The sequence below is a fragment of the Miniopterus natalensis genome, chromosome 14 (genome assembly GCF_054644295.1).
Source record: "Miniopterus natalensis isolate mMinNat1 chromosome 14, mMinNat1.hap1, whole genome shotgun sequence".
Classification (NCBI taxonomy): Eukaryota; Metazoa; Chordata; class Mammalia; order Chiroptera; family Miniopteridae; genus Miniopterus; species Miniopterus natalensis.
In genome coordinates, this window is record NC_142094.1 from 39,811,115 (window position 1) to 39,831,184 (window position 20,070).

The window sequence follows — 20,070 nt, forward strand, 5'->3', positions numbered from 1 at the left end:
AGGAAGCAGCTGGAAATGCTTCTAGGACATGAGTTGGGGGTGGGGAGGGGAAGGCAAGGAAGGTACTAAGTGCAGGTGGTGATGGTGGTTTAGCCAAAAGGACCCTTTCTGGGGACTGGGTGTCAGAGCAGAGGACAGTAGGGAAGGCTCTATTGGTTTGGTGAAACAATAGGATGGATTTCTGAGATCCTAGAACTTCAGTGGATTTGTCTCTCAGTGCAGGAACAGCGGTAAGGACAGTTGGTGGTTTATAGCAGGGTTTCTCAAATTTAATATACATGCATTCAGATCTCCTGGAGCTGTAGTTGAAATGCCAAATTCTGATCCCTTAGTTCTAGGGCAGGGCAGAGGCTCTGCATTTCTAACAAGCTCCTAGGTAGAGCTGATGCTGCACACTAGGGATTGCACTTTAGGAAGCAGAGGCTTGGAAGACCCAGCTGAGACCCAAGAGAGGTCAAGTACAAATTGGAAGATGCAACTTCCTGAAGCCAGAGAAGTTTAGGAGAAGCTTGCTTCATCCCTGGGCCCTGGGCTCCAAAGATCTGTGTTTCTGTGAGTGTAAAGTATTAACATTGGCAGGAACCTGACAGAGCTTCTAGTTCAGTCTCTGCGTGGTATAGATGAGGAGAGAGGGGTGCGCTGTCCAGGATTACAGAGCCTTGTGGGTAGACATTGAAGGACCTTATATGCAGGGGCCATGTTCGGTAACTTATATTTACCTGTTGGCATTCTTGCTTATTACCTGCCTCCCTACTAGTTAATGAGTACCTTAAGGTCAGGGACTATATTTTGTTCCCGCTGTGCTGGGTAGCACAGTGAGTATACGCAGGACACATGTGTGTAATATTGGCTGAATGAATCATAAAATGTGTAGAACAGCTGAGGCACCTGGAAATGTTTATTCTAGAGAAGAAAACATTCAAATGACCTAACTTCTTAATTCTAGCCTTGAAGTTACACAGAACAGCTATTTCTACTTTCTTTAATATTTAAAGGCTTGTACTGTGTGGCCATCAGGACAGACTCTGGAAGCCACAAGGAAATGGATCACATCCATATCCCGCCAGGGACGCCTGTTCCTGAGTGGATCAGACAGGCGTGGGCAGTCACTGCAGATGTCCCCGCAGAAAGTGGGCCTTGCTTGTGGTACATGCTGGTGGGGTAGGTTTAAGCGTTGGATTGGATACTAGACTGTATGACCTCTGGGGCTCCTTTTAAACCTGGCACTCCATGATTTTATAATTTTCCCATCAAAACTTTGGGTGCCTAACAGGTATAGTCTGCTTTGTTTTCTTTCTTTTTTTAGAACTTGGAGAAAAGAATGAGTTTTTTGGGTGTTTGTTTGCTTGTTTTGTGTGTGTGTTTTCACTGAGGGCTATATAGATCTGTCCATGTCCAAGCAATCTTTATGTTTAAGCCATTAGAAACATATTTTAGACTTGCCCTTCTAAGGCATCTGTTCTAGAAAAGGGAAGTATATTAGATAATTGACTTTGTTCACCACTGCCATAAAAACTATCAACTTCAAGACTAACTATTCTTCGCTGACAAGGTTGATCCCAGTTGGAATGGGAGAGGACTGAGTAACCGTGTGCCCTCAATAAGTTATCTCCACCCCCCCCCCAAATATCCATTTGAACAGCTCTTTATCCAGGAAGCCTTCCCTTCCCCGATACCTCCACACCCTCCGCCTCAGATTAGATTAGATTAGATTAGATTAGATTAGATTGGATTAGATTAGATTAGATTAGATTAGATTAGATTAGATGCTGGTGTAGAACTTTGTGCTTCCCGATCACACTGAGTTGTAATTGTTTTTAACACCATCTGTGTTCCCTTCTTGACTGTAAATTCTGTGAGTGTGGGGCTATATCTATCTTGATTATTACTGTATTTCTACCTAAGAACTTGTATGTGCCTGGCACATGGAAGGTGCTTAATAAATGTTTGATAAATAGATGAGTGCATGGATGGATGGATGGATGGCTGGATGGATGGATAGGATTTGGTCATTCTTAAAATTAGGATGGGCACCTTTTGTTTTCATGTCAATAGAACATAGTTCCCTTTTCAGGAAGTAAATATAAACATTAAATTAATCAAGAATGTAAGTATTTTAGAAATACTCTTACCGGAGGCATAGTCCCTTCGAGGAACACTTGGAGGTGCTTTGACTTTCAGCCTGTAGATAACAATCATTAGACAAAAGGTCAGTGGGTAAGACAACTGTAGTCAATACCTATGATATAAGCAGATATAGAGTTAATAGATAGAAAACAAATTTAATAAATGCTTTAATAGGAAACAGTTATAATGAGTACTTTAATTGTAGGTTGGACTGAAATTATTTTTGCTCTATTAAAAAACTGAAAAATAAGTGAGCAGTGAGTATTTCTAGGTTGGGGATAGTGATATTTTGCTTATTTAGTAGTTGACTGCTTCAAGCACTTTCAAAATGACTGTGGTATCTTTATACACATATAAAATGTTCTGAATATTCACAATACTTCCCCACTCATTAAGAGAAGAAAATTAAAATTACATTTTAAAAATGTATCCCAGTCTTAAGGCTTTTTATAAGTACTGGCAACATGCCCCTTCCATTATTTGAAATGGGTAAGGTTTATCGTAAATTGTTATTTTTAATAATAGTTACCCATTTTATTTGAGAATGATTTACTTAATTAAAAATTTAAAATATATAAATGAAACCTATATCCAGTAGACTTTATTTACTAAAATATCAAATCCTTTAGAAGCAGCATATAAGCTAATGATTACATACAAAACACATTTCAGTCCTTGAGGAAAACCAAAGCAGATCAGAAATTCATGTTTGATTACAAAAAATAAGACTTATAAACCAGAACAGTAATGTTACAAAAATAACAATATTTATATTTGTGTAGAAATTTTGCATTCCCCCCCCCCCCAAAGGCTTTCATATCATTATTTCATTTGATTCTCATAACAAGCCTGCCAGAAGGGTGTGCTGGGGAAGATACGACCATCAGACCCGTGATGAGGTCCAGAAAGGAAGATTACCAAAGGTGTAGGAAGGAAAAACAAAAACTAAACTGGGTCTGGGCCAGGTCTATTCATGGGCCAGTAATATTTCAAAAAACACAAACCAACTATTACCCATCTTTGTAATCATTTCATAAAAGAAAAGAAAGGGTATTTCAATACCCCCCGACTATGTGAAGGTCATCATCTGAGAATAAAGGACAGACTCAAGAAAGGACTGAGTCACCTTGGCGGGTTTAGCCCAGTGGTTAGAGCGTCTGCCTGCGGACTGAAGGGTCCGGGTTTGATTCCAGTTGCAGGCTCGATCCCTGGCCCTGGTCAGGACCCCTGTGGGAGGCAACCAATCAATGTTTCTCTCTCACACCGATGTTTCTCTCTCCCTCTCTCTCTCTCTCTCTCTCTCTCCTCTCTCTCTTCCACTCTCTCTGAAAAGCAACGCAAAAAATATCCTCTGGTGAGGATTAAAAAATAATAGTAATAAAAAGAGAAAGGACTGGGTCACTGAGTACCGACCAGGAATAAAAGCTGTGGCTCGGGCCCACTTAGCAGCCGCAGCTGCACACCAACCCCCAGCCCTGCAAGGTCCTTATTTTCCCGTCCGACCATGACCAGTGACGGCTCTGTCACGGTCTTGGCTTAGGAAACCAGTGTGCTCAACCGTGCTTCCTCCTTTCAAGGTGGCACCTGTTGCCTGGCAACGAGTGAGAGCTAAGAACTGCATGTCACTCCGAACCGAAGGGCCACTGACTCCCCCAGGGGCAGGGACTACGGCGGCCGCATTTTCCAAGCTGAGAGGAAACATGGTTTGCCAAGAAAAAGTCATTTGGGGACAACGGGTATAACGCAATGGAAACTCTGGAAAAATTTGATCCCCATGGCTGCTGCAAGTATGACTGACCGCGGAATAGACATTTTATGCAGAAGCTGCATGCTATTGAGAAAACTGGTGTATTGTAAACTGGCAGCTGCCTGGGGGGTTCTCTCATTTCAGTGAGATTCTGAAATCACAAGTGGAAATAATCACACACCTCTCCCAGTCACAGGACAGACCATGAAAACAAATTCTCCTCCTCCATGAGAGACTGTTGCCCCACAAGCAGAAGGTTATTTTCATTCTTTTATGATATCACTTATACCCGTTGAGACTCATTTACATTTTATAGTCTGAAACACCACAAAAAGCGATTTCTTACTTTTGAGTTTAGCAAAGACCAAAAAGAATGAAGACAGTACTCCGTTCTGAAGGCATAAAGAAACGTACTTTCGTACATTATTGGTGAAACAAAATTTTAGGAAAGCAATTTGCTAATATCGATGAAAACTTCAAGGGCACAAATCCTTCCACCCAGAAATTTCATTTCAGGAATTTAGCTTTCTGGTATACTCAAAGTCTGCAAACGATATTTATTGAAATGTTATTTGTGACAGTTAAACTGAAAGAAATGCCCACAAAATTTTGATTTTTATCTGAATTGATATTATCAAATTGCCCTCTAAAAATGTTGTTCCAGTTTAACACCCCCTTTAAAAATGTCCAACAATATATAGTTGGTTAAATGAACAATAATACATTTATAGTAGATTATTAATCAGCTGTTTAGAAGGGAATATGGTTTATTTTCACACACCAACAAAAAAAGGCATCCATGATATAGCGTTAAGTAAGATGACCAGACAAAGCAAGTTGGTAGAATGGTTTATGAAGTGTGATGCCATTCATGATGAAATCTATATGTGTGCATAGGTGTGCATCATAACTATGCCAATGTATGTATGCGTGTGTGTACAAGCTCATTCACATAGATTTATATACCAAACTCACAGAGACAATGTCTGTTTCTGGGGAGCAGTGGGTGAAAGTGGGGACATGAAGAAGTATATTTATCTCTGATCCCCCCCAATGAATCTGTGTTACTTTCTTTAAAAAACCCCAACAGCTTAAAAACTTAACAATAACATTTCCCCTTTCCTCTTGATTTAGATTTTGAGTGTCAAATGTAAATATGTGCACTTCATGTACAATTTCTCTTCTCTTAGAAAAAGCTTAAGAGTTTTGGGTGTGGGGGAAGATTTAGAATTCTAGCTTTCCCTTTCCAGGTGCCAGGTGAAAACACCTTTTAAGGCAATAACTGTAAGAGCAGAAATCCAAGTATGGAAGACAGATATGTACCCTAAAGAAGCTGGGGCCGGTTCTTACAACTTCTCCTTTGGGTGTCCCCAGCCATGCCCCCAAGCCCTTAGCTAAATGGCTTTGGAAGCTGACTTTGCTGCTTCGGTAAGCGTCATTTTGACATCTGCCCAGCACCTCCAATGTCATCGCTCGCCTTTTGGCCCGTGAGAGGGAAAAGCCAAGGGCCCCGAGAATCACCCCGTGCACTCGCCCTGGTCCTGAGTGCGGGTCTGAGTGCCGGGGACTCTAGGCCACGGGTGAGAAAGGGCTGCAGGCTGGAGAGGTCGCCACCCCTCACTGGGGCAGCAGAGGACTTTGTCCCCCCCCCCCCCCATGGCTGGCGACACGTTGCTCATGTCATAGCTCATGTCGGAGTCTAACTTACTTTTTTATTTTGTTCATTATTCCACCCTCGTTGTGCTTAATATCATGGACCATCTTTTGAAACTGCCTGTAAGAGACAAAATTAGACAATATTAATGACTAGGTTGATTTTTTAAAAGTCTTCTATCCTTCTTGAAGAGAGAGAGAGAATCCTACAATAAAACCCCAAATAGCATGAATGACATTGTATTTAGGTTTAATTAATTATATTAACTAAGCTGACCATCTGCTGCCTGAGTAGAGGGAGAGGGCGACTGATTCCACGGCCCTATAAGGAGGGTGGTCACTGGGTGCCTGGGCCCGTCTCCGGCGGCAGTGAAGGGGAACTCTCCTGCCCGGGCCTGCCCGCTCCGAGGAGACGGGAGGCCAAAGCCCTCTGACCCCCCAGAAGCCTCACTGCCATCACTTCCTGTCCGTCAGGCACCTATATTGCAAGGATGGGGCTACCTTGAAGCACACATTATAAGCCGAAATCAGACCCAAGGTTTTTTTGGTTAATTTTACGAGGTAGCATCTGGAAAAATTGTCATTTAAAAGCTGCACATATAGAGAATCCATAAAAAAATGATTAGTGAATCTGACTGCACAGATATTTAAAACTTGTGCAGAACAAAAACACGCACAAAATCGAAAGATAAATGACATGCGGAAGAAATATCTGCAATACATAACAATGATAACAATAACAATGGTAACGACAACAATGACTGTAATTTTTGATTTACAGAGAGATCTCACAACTCAGTTAAAAAAAAGGTTAACAATTCAGTAGAAAAATAAGCAAAGGACGTGAACACACAGCTAACAGAAAAGAAATACAAGTGGCCAACAGATGGAGAAAAAGATACTTAACATCACTTATATTTAAAGAAATCTAAATCAAACAACAACGAGAGAGGTCCTGCTCATCAGCCTGGCACAGCTTAACGATTGTGGTAATACCCATGGTTACCGAGGGTATGAGAGTACAGATATGCTTGGGAATGTAAATTGTTACAGTATGTATCTGTCAAAATTGAAAATGTTCATGCCTTTTGACTCAAAAATTCCACTGCTAGGAATTGTCCTATGAACATGGTCATAAAACTATACCATTCTATAGATATCCGCATTATACACATGCGAGCATTGTATGTAATAACCCTAATCCTTTCTGCCTTCCCCCTGAGAAACCTGGAAACAACCTAAACACCCGTAAATCACTAAAAGGGAACTTCTTAAATAAACTTTGATAAAGCTATACAATGGAATACCACAAACCCTTAAAAAACACACAAACATTTGTATTGCTGATGTATAAAATCCCCAAGAAATATTAAGTTAAACAAAAATGGAAAAGAAAGAAAGAACGAATGAAAGGAAGGAAGGAAGGAAGGAAGGAAGGAAGGAAGGAAGGAAGGAAGGAAGGAAGAAAGAAAGAAAGAAAGAAAGAAAGAAAGAAAGAAAGAAAGAAAGAAAGAAAGAAAAGAAAAAAGAAGGAAGGGTGGCCGTTCAGAATGGTGTGTAGCAGGTGCCTTTTTGTGGAGGGAAAAGGTCTGTATACACGCACATATGTGCTGGTATTTACAAAACTTTTTAGAAAGATATGCAAGAGGTCCTTAAAAGGTTGTTTCTGAGCCAACAGAGCGCGTTCACACACATTAGAAAAAGGTGCCCCTTTTCTCTGCGTGGGCACTGCCCAGTGGCGGGGACACAGCTTGGCAGACAAAGGGATTTCGGCCCCTTCCAGTCCTTAGAGCTGGAGAGTGAGGGTGAGTGGCTCGGGTGGGAGAGGGGGCTTCTATTTATAAAAAGGAGACTTTATGATGAAAATTTTTCTGTATTATTTGGCTCTTCATTCCAGGACCTTACTATATCCCTTTTCCTATCTGTTTTACATACATACCTGCAGAAACATGTGAACAGCGTTGGAGTATAGGGCCATGTTTCATTTTCTTCCTAATAACATGGCTCTGCCCTGAGAGAGTAGGATATTTGAATTCACCTTTCAGACAAGCCTTTCCTGTGTTCTGAGAAAACCATTTGATTGGGCTCTTTGGTTAACAAAATGTAAAGATTGTACACAGCTATTGTACCCAGAGAAAATTGTGATTTCCCATAAACCTGAATGCAGAGTCTCTGGTTCTGGACGCTAGGCCTTTTGTTGGAAAATGTGGATAGTGGTGCACAGTTAGGCTTAACATAGGTCTATGAAACCCTGTGGGTTGGGGGGAGCCTGGGGGAAATATTCTCTGGCTCTGTAAGGATTTAGAAGGCCTACACTGCAAAGCTTTTCAGTGAGGATGGAGCAGTTCAGAGGATGAGAGGACAGCTTGTCAGTTCAGGAGGAGGGAGGGAGGGGTGAATAGGTGAAATGGGACATTTAGGGCACTGAAACTATTTCGTATGATACTGCATTGGTGGCTACAGGTAAGAGATGCTCACTGTATCAAAATTTGGAAATAAAACTTAAGATATCAGTCTCCCTCATTATTAACATTTAGTTGGAGCCTTCCCATTTTTACCACAATGTATAAATGCATAGATTTTACATGATTAAGCTCATCCTTGACATTTTGTAATCTGCATTTTCCACTCATATCTTCAACATTTTCATAAGTGAGCACCACCCTTAGGCTTTGACTGCTTAGCCAATTAGTCTTTTTTTTTTTTTTTCTTCTTCCCCACTTTGGAAGATCTTTTATTTTTAGGTTAACAGTGGGAAGAATTTTTTAAAAATTAAAAATTTATTTTTAGTTACAGTTGACACATGATACTGTATTAGTTTCAGGTGTTCAACATAGTGATTAACCTTGTGACGTGATCACTCTGATAAGCCTAGTGCCCACCTGGCACCACGCATTGTTATTACGATATTATAGCCATCTAGTTTTTATCTGCACCTTTCTCCCTCCGCACACTCCCAGGGCCTTGACTGGCTGAAACTCTAAGCCAGGTGGGCATGACAATAGTGAAATGTCGGGACCCTGTGCTGGAGGGAGGCGAGAGACCAGGCCAGACTTGAGGAACCCAGGAGGAGCAAATGCTGTTGAGAATAAGAGAATGCCTTGATTCTGGGAGCCTTGGATCAGGGGGTTTAGGCCTGAGGGACAGGAGAGAGCAGACAATCTCAGGTTCCCTCCTGTGCCTTTGAACCCAGACCACCCTCCAAAACAGTTCCCTGCACTATGATCTGAAGACTCCCTAATGTTGCCATCTGTAAAATGAAGACAGTAGTGTGTACCTTGCAGGGTTGGTGTGAAAACGACAGCAAGGAGATGTGAAGTGCCTACCCACACCGGCATTTTCAGCCAGGGTAATGGCTTTTCTAAGACCCCGGGGACTGGATTTACCAGGAACAAAACTCAAGTCAGGGCTGCCTGCTGGAGATGTGAAGTGAAAGCATTTCCACTTGGGTAGATTTCCTCCAGGCCAGAAGGTGCTACCAAACTGGGTTTGGTTGTGGTTTTGTTGTTGCTGTCACTGGGTTTTGTGGGGTGGAGGGGGATGGGTGATAGCAGGAAGAGCTGGCTGATAACCCTCCCTGACCTGGCATGGCTGATTGACACCAACCTGTGGGAATGGTCTGCAGACCTCAGTTCTGCATAAAACTATGGGTATTCGTGTTCCCTGACATGGAGTGGCATTTTGACCTCTAACCTACAGTAATGCCATTTGCAAATAGATGAATTTTGGAGGTTCTTAGTGTGTACTAAGAATTAATATTAACAAATGCTTCCATGTAGTCATCTATATCCAAGTGTAAGAAGAAAGCATTTTAATCAACACTAAGTTTCGTACAAATAAAAATGATGTGCTTGCTAAAAATAAAATTAAATGAAAAATTCAGATCATTGGGCCCTGAACCATACCAATGGAATAAAAGTCCCAGGTGGGGCCCAGCAATCTGCATTCTAACAACCTTACTGGGACTGGTGACTCTTATGCACACGGAAGGCTGAGAACCTGTTTTTCTTAAAGGACCAGGTCAGGTTTATCTCATTCTAGGCCAGACTTAATTGCCAAGAGCCGAAGAGAAGGCTTGCCAACCTCCAGAATATCTTCCCACCTGCCTGCTGTTGCCTGAAATATCTTTAGTGGCAAATCTTATTCTTTCTCCGTAATGGGGTGCCAAAGGCCTATCCAGACACTGTCCCCAAGAAAGGCACACACTGACACGCAGGAGTTCTGGTCAATGGTATGACGTCTGCTTTCAACAGGGAAAAAGAGCAGAAAGAGTCATCTGTGGGTGCTGACCAGCTTGTACCTTCACCTGTGCTCAGATCAATACAAGTAGGCCCAGAGACGCTTCTCGTCGGCAGATACTTCTGTTCCTAGGCTGGCACCAGGTTAGGGACTCTGACCCCAGGAGCCTAGCCTTCGGTGAGTGTTGGCTTCCAGGTGATACCAGTGTGTGGGCCAGGTTGAGAACCACTGGCAGTGTTATCAGAATAGGAAGGAGTTCTTTGTAGATCCCCAGGGAAGTCCCGCTGGCTAAGGGCACACAAGTTGGACATGAATCCGTAGATGGTGACTGCCCTTCAGAAGGGCTGAGACCAGTCCCAGGTACGTGGGGGTGGGAGGAGGGGAGACAGAACAAGTCCAGGAAGGATGGGCGGGTGGGACGCAGAGCTCCACCAGGGCCACGGGGCACGGGGAGGGCAGCTGTGCTTGGATATTTTGGCCGGATCCCCAAAGAATAATCTGAGAAAATTCGCAGTATTTTATAATACCTTTCCAATATTTTATTCAATACAAGAGATGATTCAAAAGATGGTATCAGCTGCAAGGAGTATCATTTTAAAAATTTAGTAAAAAACAACAAAGGATCAGAAAACATCGTTTCCTTTTAGCTCCTTAGTGCATCTGCGGAGGACCATGAAAAGGGCAGGTTATAGCATATTTTTTTCGTTCTGTCTTTCCAGAAAAGGTGGAATGCAGAGTAATGTTAATCAGAGAAAAACCCCTGCTTATTTCTTCATTTATTTTTTATTTTTTAAAGAAAAAGCCCTTAAAATTATAATTATTGTAAGCATATTTCTTTTTCCCATTCAATATTATTTTGTATTAGTTTCAGATGTATAGCATAGTGGTTAGACAATCATAGTCCCACCCCTTCTGGAAGTATCGGGTGACAGTACATATGAAGTTATTGCAGTAAGAAAATCCCTGTTTAACCTGGATTTGGGGGTGGATTAAAGAAGGTCTCATATTAAAGCAACTCTTGGCAAATGAAAAGATCAGGGCACCCCTTCCTCCGCCTTCATCCCCACATTTTAACCTCGGCTCCAGTTCAGGAGCTTCATCCTTTTAGCGTCTGGAGGGCCAGCCCTTCTCTCGCTGCCAAGACCAAGCCTCCACCTGCCCCTTCACACCAGGAAAACGCTGTGCCCGGCAGCATGCCCGCCCAGGCCACGCTTTGAAGGTTTGTCAGGGCCCTATTGGCTGATGTTTTCAAAACCCAGCTTTCAGCAGGCCACTTCCTCCTTCCAAGCCTGCAGCAGTTCCCCAGTGTCCCCTGAACCAAGCCGGACTTTTTGTCTTGGCCGAGAGTTACTAGTCTCACCCTGAGCGCCTAGAACTGACCGGTGGCTGCCTGTGAATTATCTACACCGACTTGGTTGGGTCCCTTAGAACATCTTCTCACAGCTCGCCCAGTACCTCCAACTTGCATGCTTGTGAGCTCCAGTCAGAGAAGGAATATTTTCTTTGGTTTAATACAGAGGCAGAGGCAACATCTAGTCCCTCATCTACTTTGTGCTGTGAATGGATTTTTGAAATGTAATGATCATTTCTAGGCCTGCTGATTCTTTGGTTGACTTTCTTCTTTTTCAAATGTTTACATGATCTCACATTTTTGACTCTGGGTTGGTTTCTTTTTAAGATGCTGCTCATAATTTTTATAGTGTATTTTATTTTTGTTAGTAAATTTTAATATTAGTCTGTTATAGAAAAATGAAAATGTCTGATAAGAAAAAAGAAATAGACCTTGTAATCTGGTGTTTTTGGATCTTCAGACTAAACTTCTGATTTTTCTTTGACTCTCTCTCTCTTTGGCTCTTCATGTCCCAATACCGGTCAATTCATCTTTAGACGAATCTTATCTGTCTCAGTCCCCTCCTGTCCCTTCCTTCAGCAACAGCCATTGTGACCCTTTGGACAATGGACTATGCCAGTGGCCTCCCATTTGAACTCCCTACCTTCAGCCTCTCCCCTGCCCCCAATTAATTTTCTTAAATTGCCCCTTTCATCATGTAACTCTACTCCTGGATAGTCTTTGATGTCTCCCTATTTCCTGCAGGATAAACTACAAACTCATTAGCTTGACATTCAAAGGCCTTTACAATCTGGACCCAAGCAAACATTTTAAACATAATTAACCCACTGTAATGAACCCACAATTGTTCTCATTCTATCCCCTCAGCCCAAGACCCAGCTTAAGTCATCCCTTCTCCTTCCAGATGATTTCTTGGGCACAGGAAGGGAGTCCCCTTAGGAAAAGAGCACTGCAATGAGAGTTCTGAGATTCTAATCTCTGCTGCTTCTTGGCTGTGCAAACCTAAGCAATTCTCCTCATCGTTCAATGCTTCATGGTCTCCTATAAGATGACAAGATTGGATTATATGGACACTCAGGTCTTTTCAGCTTTAAGTTTTATTTTTATGTATCCTGAATTAGTAGCACTTCAGGTCATTAAATCTCCAGCCTAATAGCAATTTTTGAGCTATTATTTGATTCATGTGACATCTTTTGTATCTTATATCTGAAACAGTTTTGGGGGGGCACTAAACTGAAAATAGTTTTGTTTCTTTAATTTATGATAGGAATGCAAGCTAATTTTTTAAAATTCATCTGATCCAGATAGGTAACAAGTGAAAACTACTCATAATTCTTTTCTGGGAACAGGGAAGATCGGAGAGCTGGGAGGATCCTGAGAAGGGGCGACTGATTTAAGGTTTTAAGATGAAGATACCTGGGAGCTGGATCCTCTTGCAAAATAGAAATTCATGAGGCAGAAGAGTGAGGAACAGCAGCCTGGTAGTACAACAGCAAGTGCAAAGGCTCAGAGGTGAAATTGTCTGGGATGTTGGGGTGTAGTGAGAAACTGAGAGTGGCAAAAATTGGGGGTATTGGAAGGAGGGGGATAGTAAGAAATTAAGCATGGGGTGCAAGGAGTCAAGGGCTATGTTAGGCCCAGGAAATGGGGTTCATAGGCTGTGGGAAGCCTTTGGAGACCTTTGCTCAGTGGTGTATCCTGATTAGGGGAGAATAATGGAGGATTAGGGGGGAGGCCTGAGCACTGGGACTCTGCTGGCTGTGAGATCAGTATGAAGACAACTCTCCTGAGCCCCAGCCTGAGCCAAGGCCGAGGGACACCAAAAGCCCTGGGATAATGTTAGGAGTGTCATTTCGGTCCTTATCTGTGCAGGGGAAAGAATTGATGGCTGCAATGCCAATAGCTCTCAAAGAGAACTTTGCCTGGACACAATTCCCTACCTACCATATTGGGGCCTGAGGCAAAATAAATCAGCAGCACTAGTCCTGTCTTCATTTTTGTTCTTTTAATTGTCACTGAGGATATATTTTTATTGATTTTGAGAGAGAGACAGAGAGCAAGAGAGAGAGAGAGAGAGAGACATCTATTTGTTGTTCCACTTATTTATGTATTCATTGGTTAATTTTGGTTGCTTCTTGTATGTGCCCTGATCAGGGATCAAGCCTGTAACCTTGGCTTATCAGGATGATGCTCTAACAAACTGAGCTACCCAGCCAGGACTAGTCCTGTCTTCATTTAAAATATCAATATTTTGTTCATCAGGAATTTTTTTTTGCATTAATTTTGATTTTTAAAATATTACACTAAATATTATTTATCTTGATTTACTGATTTGAGAGGCTCCCCCGCTTAAAGTTTAATGTTATTATTTGTTTTACACATGTATTCATTTTATTTATTCTGCCAATATCCAGTGAATGCACACTGAGCAAGGCACATGCAGACCCAGAGCTAAGCTCCACACAAATCTGCCCTTTGGTAATGCAGGGAAGAGGTCCCTTCAGCCACCGTCTGGTGTGACAAAAGCCTTCTGACCCATGTGAAATCAGAGGACAGGTATAGACAGGGATGAGTGATTCACACAAAATAGCTTCCTTTTGGATAATATCTGTTTCAAAGCTGAGGTCTCTGGCCACCATTGTCATTTTGAAACAGAACTGCACTTTTTAGTGACGAGGCTGTTATTTGCATGCAGCAGAACTAGTCTGGTCCTCAGCTTCCCCCTCTGCCCTTTATATAGCCTCTCCTCGTCCTGGCCCAGCTTCCTCATGCCCCACTTCCTTCAGCCTGGCCTTGCTGTGGCTTTATTGATATTATATTTAGATTTTCAAAGTAAGCAGCCAAGTCTGCTTCCATGTGGGGCTCGCACAGAAATTTCGAGACGTGATAACCTTAGGAAGCTTCCCAAGGCTGAGTTAGCACCCCCAATGCCGTTCACAGATGCAATGACTGAGGCCCAGAGAGGTCTTGATGCTTGTCTCAGACCACACAGCTTTGATATCCCAGCTCCTGATTTCGCCTGTCGTTAAAGTAGTCACAGGAATTTGGCAGTGCAACAGACTTAAGGAACGTCCTGAGTCAACCTCCTTTTTTGTAAGGAAGGAGACTACTCTGCAGGGCAATGTTGCCGTTGCCCCAAGATGAATCAGCTGAGGATTCCTCCAGCTCTTTCCATTGTACCCTGTTCTTTCCTTTTCCACGCATGGCTGGAGTCTCCTGCTAGAGGCTCAGCTTTTCCGTGGCAGGGACTGCGTCTTCGCAGCCCAGAGCCGCAGTCACAGTCAGAGCCCAACAGGCCACACCAGCGGTCAGACTCAGCGGCAACAACCGTGAATGCCGGCACTTCCTGAGCATGTATTATGTGCTAGGTACTTTGCAGGCATTATCTCATTTAACCCTCGCAATTACAGGTAGGTCCTATAATTATCCCCATTTTAAAAATTGTGATAAAAATAACCACATAACATAAGATTTACCACCTTAGCTATTTCTACGTGAACAGTTCAGTAGAGTATTCATATACATATTGTGTATTCACATTGCTGTGATTGCCCCAGTTTTATAGATGAGAAAATTTTGCTCTAGGAAGTTAAGTAATTTCCCCCCAGTCCTTCAACTAGCAAATGACAGAGATGCGATTAAAAATTGGGCCCTCTAACTCCAGGACCTGTGCTCTCAACCACCCCTGGGTGTCACCTGCTAACTTGTTTCTACTTGGCCCCTCACCAGGGCAGGTGACCAGCTTTACCATGTGCCTCTTCGGGCACCTTCCTTTTTGCCCCTGCAGAAGGCATCTAGTCCCTCTGCCAGCCAAGTAGTTTTTACTGGGGACACATGTCCCCAACACTGCCCTGCTACTGGCCCCCAAGGTCAGACTTCTTGCTAGAGGGAAGCATGTGGTCTTAGGGGCATGCTGCAGTCTTTAGGGAGGGGCAGAGAAAAGAGGAAGGGACAGATGGCAGGAGGAAGGGGAACGAGAGAGGGCAGTGCACACAGGTGGCAGGAGAGAATGTGGCACGAGTTCTCTGGGGTCTGGAACATACTCAGAAGTGGAATGGCTGGACTCAGCTGGAAGGAGGCCTGAGCACCAAAGCCTCACGTGTCCTTTTTCGATGCACTAGTGAGAAAGACAACCTAGGAACCCTGGGGTGGAGAGAACGTGTGCATGTTCCACGTGAGCATCTCACAGCCTGGCTTGTCTTACTAACCACGTATTAACTGGAGAAAGCAATTTGCAAGTTTTTCTGGACACTCTACCATTTCTTTTTTTGTCCTACTGAGATTTGCAAATATTTTGTGGTAGTCTTTGGCATGTCTGAACTGCTGATCTGGGTTTTAAGCAGACAGAATTTGGCCTGACTTGGCATAACTATGAGTAGAGATGATCCTATTAAAACCCTGAATGTTTAAAAAGAAAAATCCTGGCATGCTTTACCCTATCAGAGGCAGTTCGGTCTGAGACACAGCTCCCTAAACTGATGAGATGACAAGGAAACCATACTATATTAGCTCTTAAAAGTTCTTAGAAGATTTCTGTCATTTGATGTGACGAAATTGTCACTGCTCTCCCTGTCCCTGATTTTATGGACAAGAGCCCTTGGGTCCTGAAAGGCTGGAGTACTTTCCTTCCTCTTTGCATTGAGAAAACCTTTCTGCTTCTTGCTCTTACCCACCCACACTGCAGGGAGGGGCCTGGGAAAGGGCATACATTATTGTATGAAACTGATGAGTCTCAGATTTGTAATACCAAATGACAATTCTAATCAGGTTTCAGACAATTCTGAACTAGAATCCTATGTACTTCTAGAAAATGAATGTCTTTTAAGACTTTGAGCATGTTCTTTTAAAAATTAGCCTTAAGTGGGGGAATGAGTCTTAGCTGTGTGTACATGGTACACTAGAATATTGACACCCACTTGTCCAAGCATCCATTTGCACAGCTGAAGTATTTTCAGGGAGTAAAGAGTGTGGAATGGTCTTTGAGGAATGGTATTTCCCATATACTGGAAAAAAAATGGACTCAATTAAGCTCATTTCACTGGGCTCCGAGTAAAGGATATCAGGGAACATGATGTGTAGGGATTGAAGTAGAGGGAAGCTTTGTCATCCTTAAAAACCATTCAGAAACATTTATGAATAATACATTTTTTAAAACTTTGAAACAATGTCTAATCAGTCAAATAAGAACATGATCATGGGTCCCCCAAATATACTATTTTATGCTAAGTATGGGAAATAATTTCATTATTGGTTTTTTTTTATTGTGGTAGAATACCCATAAAATTCACCATTTCAACCACTGCAAAGTGTACAGCTCGGGGGCATTTAGCCCATTCACATGCTGCACAGTCTCCTCCGCTATCTGGTCACAAAACACTCTCATCACCCGAAGGGAACCTCGTACACGTAAAGCAGTCTTTAGCAATTTCAAAGCAGATTTTTTTTCTAATTAACTTTTGAGGCATTTATATGAATAGCTTTTGTTTTAATTATGTTAAGAGGTTGTCTTCAGAATTCATCAGGCCCAATCATGGGATTGATTTGGCAACTGTGATGATCTTTGAATGTGGAGACGAAATGGAATCATCTTTCCACTGTAAAAAGAGAACTTTGACCCTGGATGGGCTATTGAGACCTTTTAAAGGGCAAAGTAGTCAAAGACAGGTAGAGGGTTCAGTTTCCAATGATTTATTATTACGTTTTCCATCTTGTTTTTTGGAAGTGGTTTCTCATGTTGGTATTTGATTCTCCAGTGTTTATTTGCACTAAAATAAAATGACTCTTTCCTTCCTGTTCAGTGTTGAATATGGACGTTAACACGCTTTATGTACTAAAAAGATTATTTTTCCTTCTGCCACTTTTTATACTTTGAACCAAGTAAAGTTATCAAGTAAACAACAACAATGAAGAATTGAACATGGGAGGACATTTCTTCTAACTTTGAACTCAACTCGAACCCTCTAGTCCAAGTCCCCTTAGTCTGGCCTCCCCTGGGAATTCCTTCACTTAGACGTGGCCTCCCTCCCCTGACCTTTCCCTATTTCTTATCACCACTCTCCTGAACAATGTTCCATTCTTTCAGCTAACAGCTGTGGATGGAGCCACCTTGGTCTGAGCTGGCCTTAGACCAGTGATTCCTGCCTGGGTGTTCTTGACAGATAGTGACTAATGCCTGAGCCCACGACACTTGGTGGTGTTTCATTCTGATCCAGGAATTGGAGACATTGCCTTGTCCCATGTGGCTGCCTCTTTAAATGACACAGTTTAGGGCATCAAGAAAGCCCAGACCAGGAGGATTTGGGGGGAGACACTCACTGAACTCTTCCTCTCTAGTCAACACAGTTACTGTTACAACACCCCTATTATGGTCTATGCTATCCATTTTCCAGTTGATGCTAAAAGCTAAGGCTAAAAATGATTAAGTGACCTTTTCAAAGACCATGAGCTAGTAAGTGCAGAGCAAGTATCCAAACCTAGGTCTGCCTGATTCCAAAGTTCACATTCTTTCCAGTACAGCAAAAACATCTTTCTGGGGCACTTCTTAAATTATACCACATTCAGCCTGTACACTCAGTCTACACATAAGACCAACTCTGCTCTTTATAATTATAACTCATTTCCAGATTGCACGAACTACTGTGGGAGCATTCTTTATTTTATGTAGATATTAATTCAGATGGAACAATGCTTTACTCACATAGAGAAGAGAGAAGCAAAATCAAAATCAGTGGTGTGCAGTGGTCCCTTGTGGCTAACTGCCCCCCGCCCCCACAGCCATTTGGCCTGCAGTACTCCTCTCTCTTGCAGCAGAAGGACCCCGACCTGAAAGGTGGTGATATGCCTCAGGGCCATTGACATACACGCTTAAGCAGAACAGAGGAATAGGAACACTCCTTGAGCCTAAAACAGGGAAAGGTATTCCCAAACCAGGTAATAAGCCTGACAGCCTGTATGAACCCCTTATCCCTCCGTAAGGAAGTATTCCAGGCCCAAGGCCCATTCTTCTGTGGCTGAGTGGGGCTTTGAAACCCTGCATGCAAGAGACTGCCTTTCCCAACAATTCTTTATTGGAATTACTTGGTTAAATGTCTTTCTCCCCAGTGGACTTGCGTTCCTCAAGGCCAGTGATCAGATCAGTGCCTACTGAATAGTAAATGCTCAGTGAATGTCTCTTGACTGAAGAAAGGAAAGAATGAGGAATGAATGAATGAAGCAGTGAATCACTGATCAGACATCCATCAGAGGGGAGGGGAGTTGGGGGGTGAATGAAAGAAGGTGAAGGGATTAAGAAAAAAACACCATATATATAGTGTGTGTGTGTGTGTGTGTGTGTGTGTGTGTAAACACAGACAACAATGTAGTGTTAGCCAGAGAGGAAGCAGGGCAGGGGGTAGGTGGAGGGGGGCAAAGGAGGGGGAAAGGGCACGGGTGCACAATGCACTTTGCAGATGATGTTTTTGTTGAGTTGTACTCTTGCAACCTGTATGGTTTTGTGAACCAATGTCACCCAAATAAATTCAATTTAAAAATTAAAAAAAAAGAAAGAAGAGGTAAGAAAGAGGAGGCAGCTGTAGAGGTGCTAAGTCTCCACATAGTAAGATACCTAGGAGAGACGGAAATTTAGCACCTGGCCGGTGGGAGTGTTCTTTAAAATTGTACGTGGGTAGGGTATCAAACACATCTGAGTAAGCGTGGAATTCAAGTTTGGACCTGGAACCATGTAAGAGCCTGAAATACTGTCAGCTTGATTCAGTAGGGCTTCACTGGGGATTCTGACTAGTAACTTAGTTGCCTCTTAATTTTAAAAAATGTCTAGGATAAATTTAGAATACAGGCTAAGCTAAAATGTTTTATTGGCTGGTAAATGACACAGGAAAAAAAGGAGGGTGTGGCCTACTCATCTCCTGGCTGGCAGACATTGAGGTGGAGTTCTGGAACAGGCTGGTGTGAGTGTGAGCAGGTAACTTCACCTCTCTGGGCCTTTACTTTCTCACCTGAGAAATAAAGGGGCTGAAGAGATGGCCTCTCAGTCCTTGGCAGGTAAACCTCTATGACCTGGGTGGGGGTTCCTCCACTGACGCCTATGTCCCTACGCTAAGCCTTGCAGGGGGAGCAGGCTTAGCTCATGGCTCATGGAACTTGTAGCCAGCACTGGCTACCTCATTTCTGGGGCGCAGTATACTGTGAAAACCCAGGGCCCCTTGTTGAAAGTTATTAGAATTTTAAGACTGCAACAGCAGAGAATTAACCCAAGCATGGGGCTCTCAGGACACCGGGTCCTGAGTGAGTGCATGGCCACACTGCTGGGGAGCTCAGCTGTTTGTTCCCTGCACTACGGAGAGGGATGAGATCTGGGTGGAGTAGGTCTAGGCCCCAGCTAGTCTGGGGGAGGCAGGGACACCTCTGGGGTTATGAGTTCCTTTCTCAGGAAATCGGCTAATGGAGAAGCATGACTCACCAAAGAGGCATAGCATGTCCCTGAGGGTGGCTTTCATGGCTTGCTTTTGTTTTGTTTGTTTGTTTTTTTAAATTTCACATCAAACCTTATGTAGTTAGAACCTTTTTAAAAAATATATTTTTCTTGATATCAGAGAGAGGAAAGGAGAGGGAGAGAGAGAAACATCAATGATGAGAGAGTCATTGATCAGCTGCCTCCTGCACGCCCCTTGCTGAGGATTGAGCCCAGAATCTGGGCATGAGCCATGACTGGAATCGAACCTCAGTCTCTTGGATCCTAGGTTGATGCCCAACCGCTGAGCTAAGCCGGCCGGGCCTTGCCTTGCTTTTGAAATGAGCACTGAAACAGCCATGCAGGACTGAAGGAAAATGGCTTGTTTGGGGGCCTAGACCATAAAGGGTTGTAAAAACATCCAAGTTAAAAATAAGCCTGCCTGTGTAGCTGCAGACTGATGCCTTTTCAGAAGGGAGGTGAAGTGGGGCAGGTAGGAGAAGG

The 20,070-nt window shown here is 43.0% G+C and overlaps 1 protein-coding gene across 1 annotated transcript in view; it reads right to left on the reverse strand.

Annotated features, from left to right (window-relative positions):
* BLNK (B cell linker) overlaps window positions 1-20,070 on the reverse strand; it is a 58,942-nt gene that overhangs the window by 31,933 nt on the left and 6,939 nt on the right. Inside the window, exons 2-3 of the mRNA XM_016219984.2 lie at window positions 5,583-5,648; window positions 2,133-2,182 (exon numbers count right to left, since the gene is read on the reverse strand). Of these exons, the coding sequence (XP_016075470.2) occupies window positions 2,133-2,182; window positions 5,583-5,648 (116 nt within the window). The remainder of the gene's footprint in view (window positions 1-2,132; window positions 2,183-5,582; window positions 5,649-20,070) is intronic.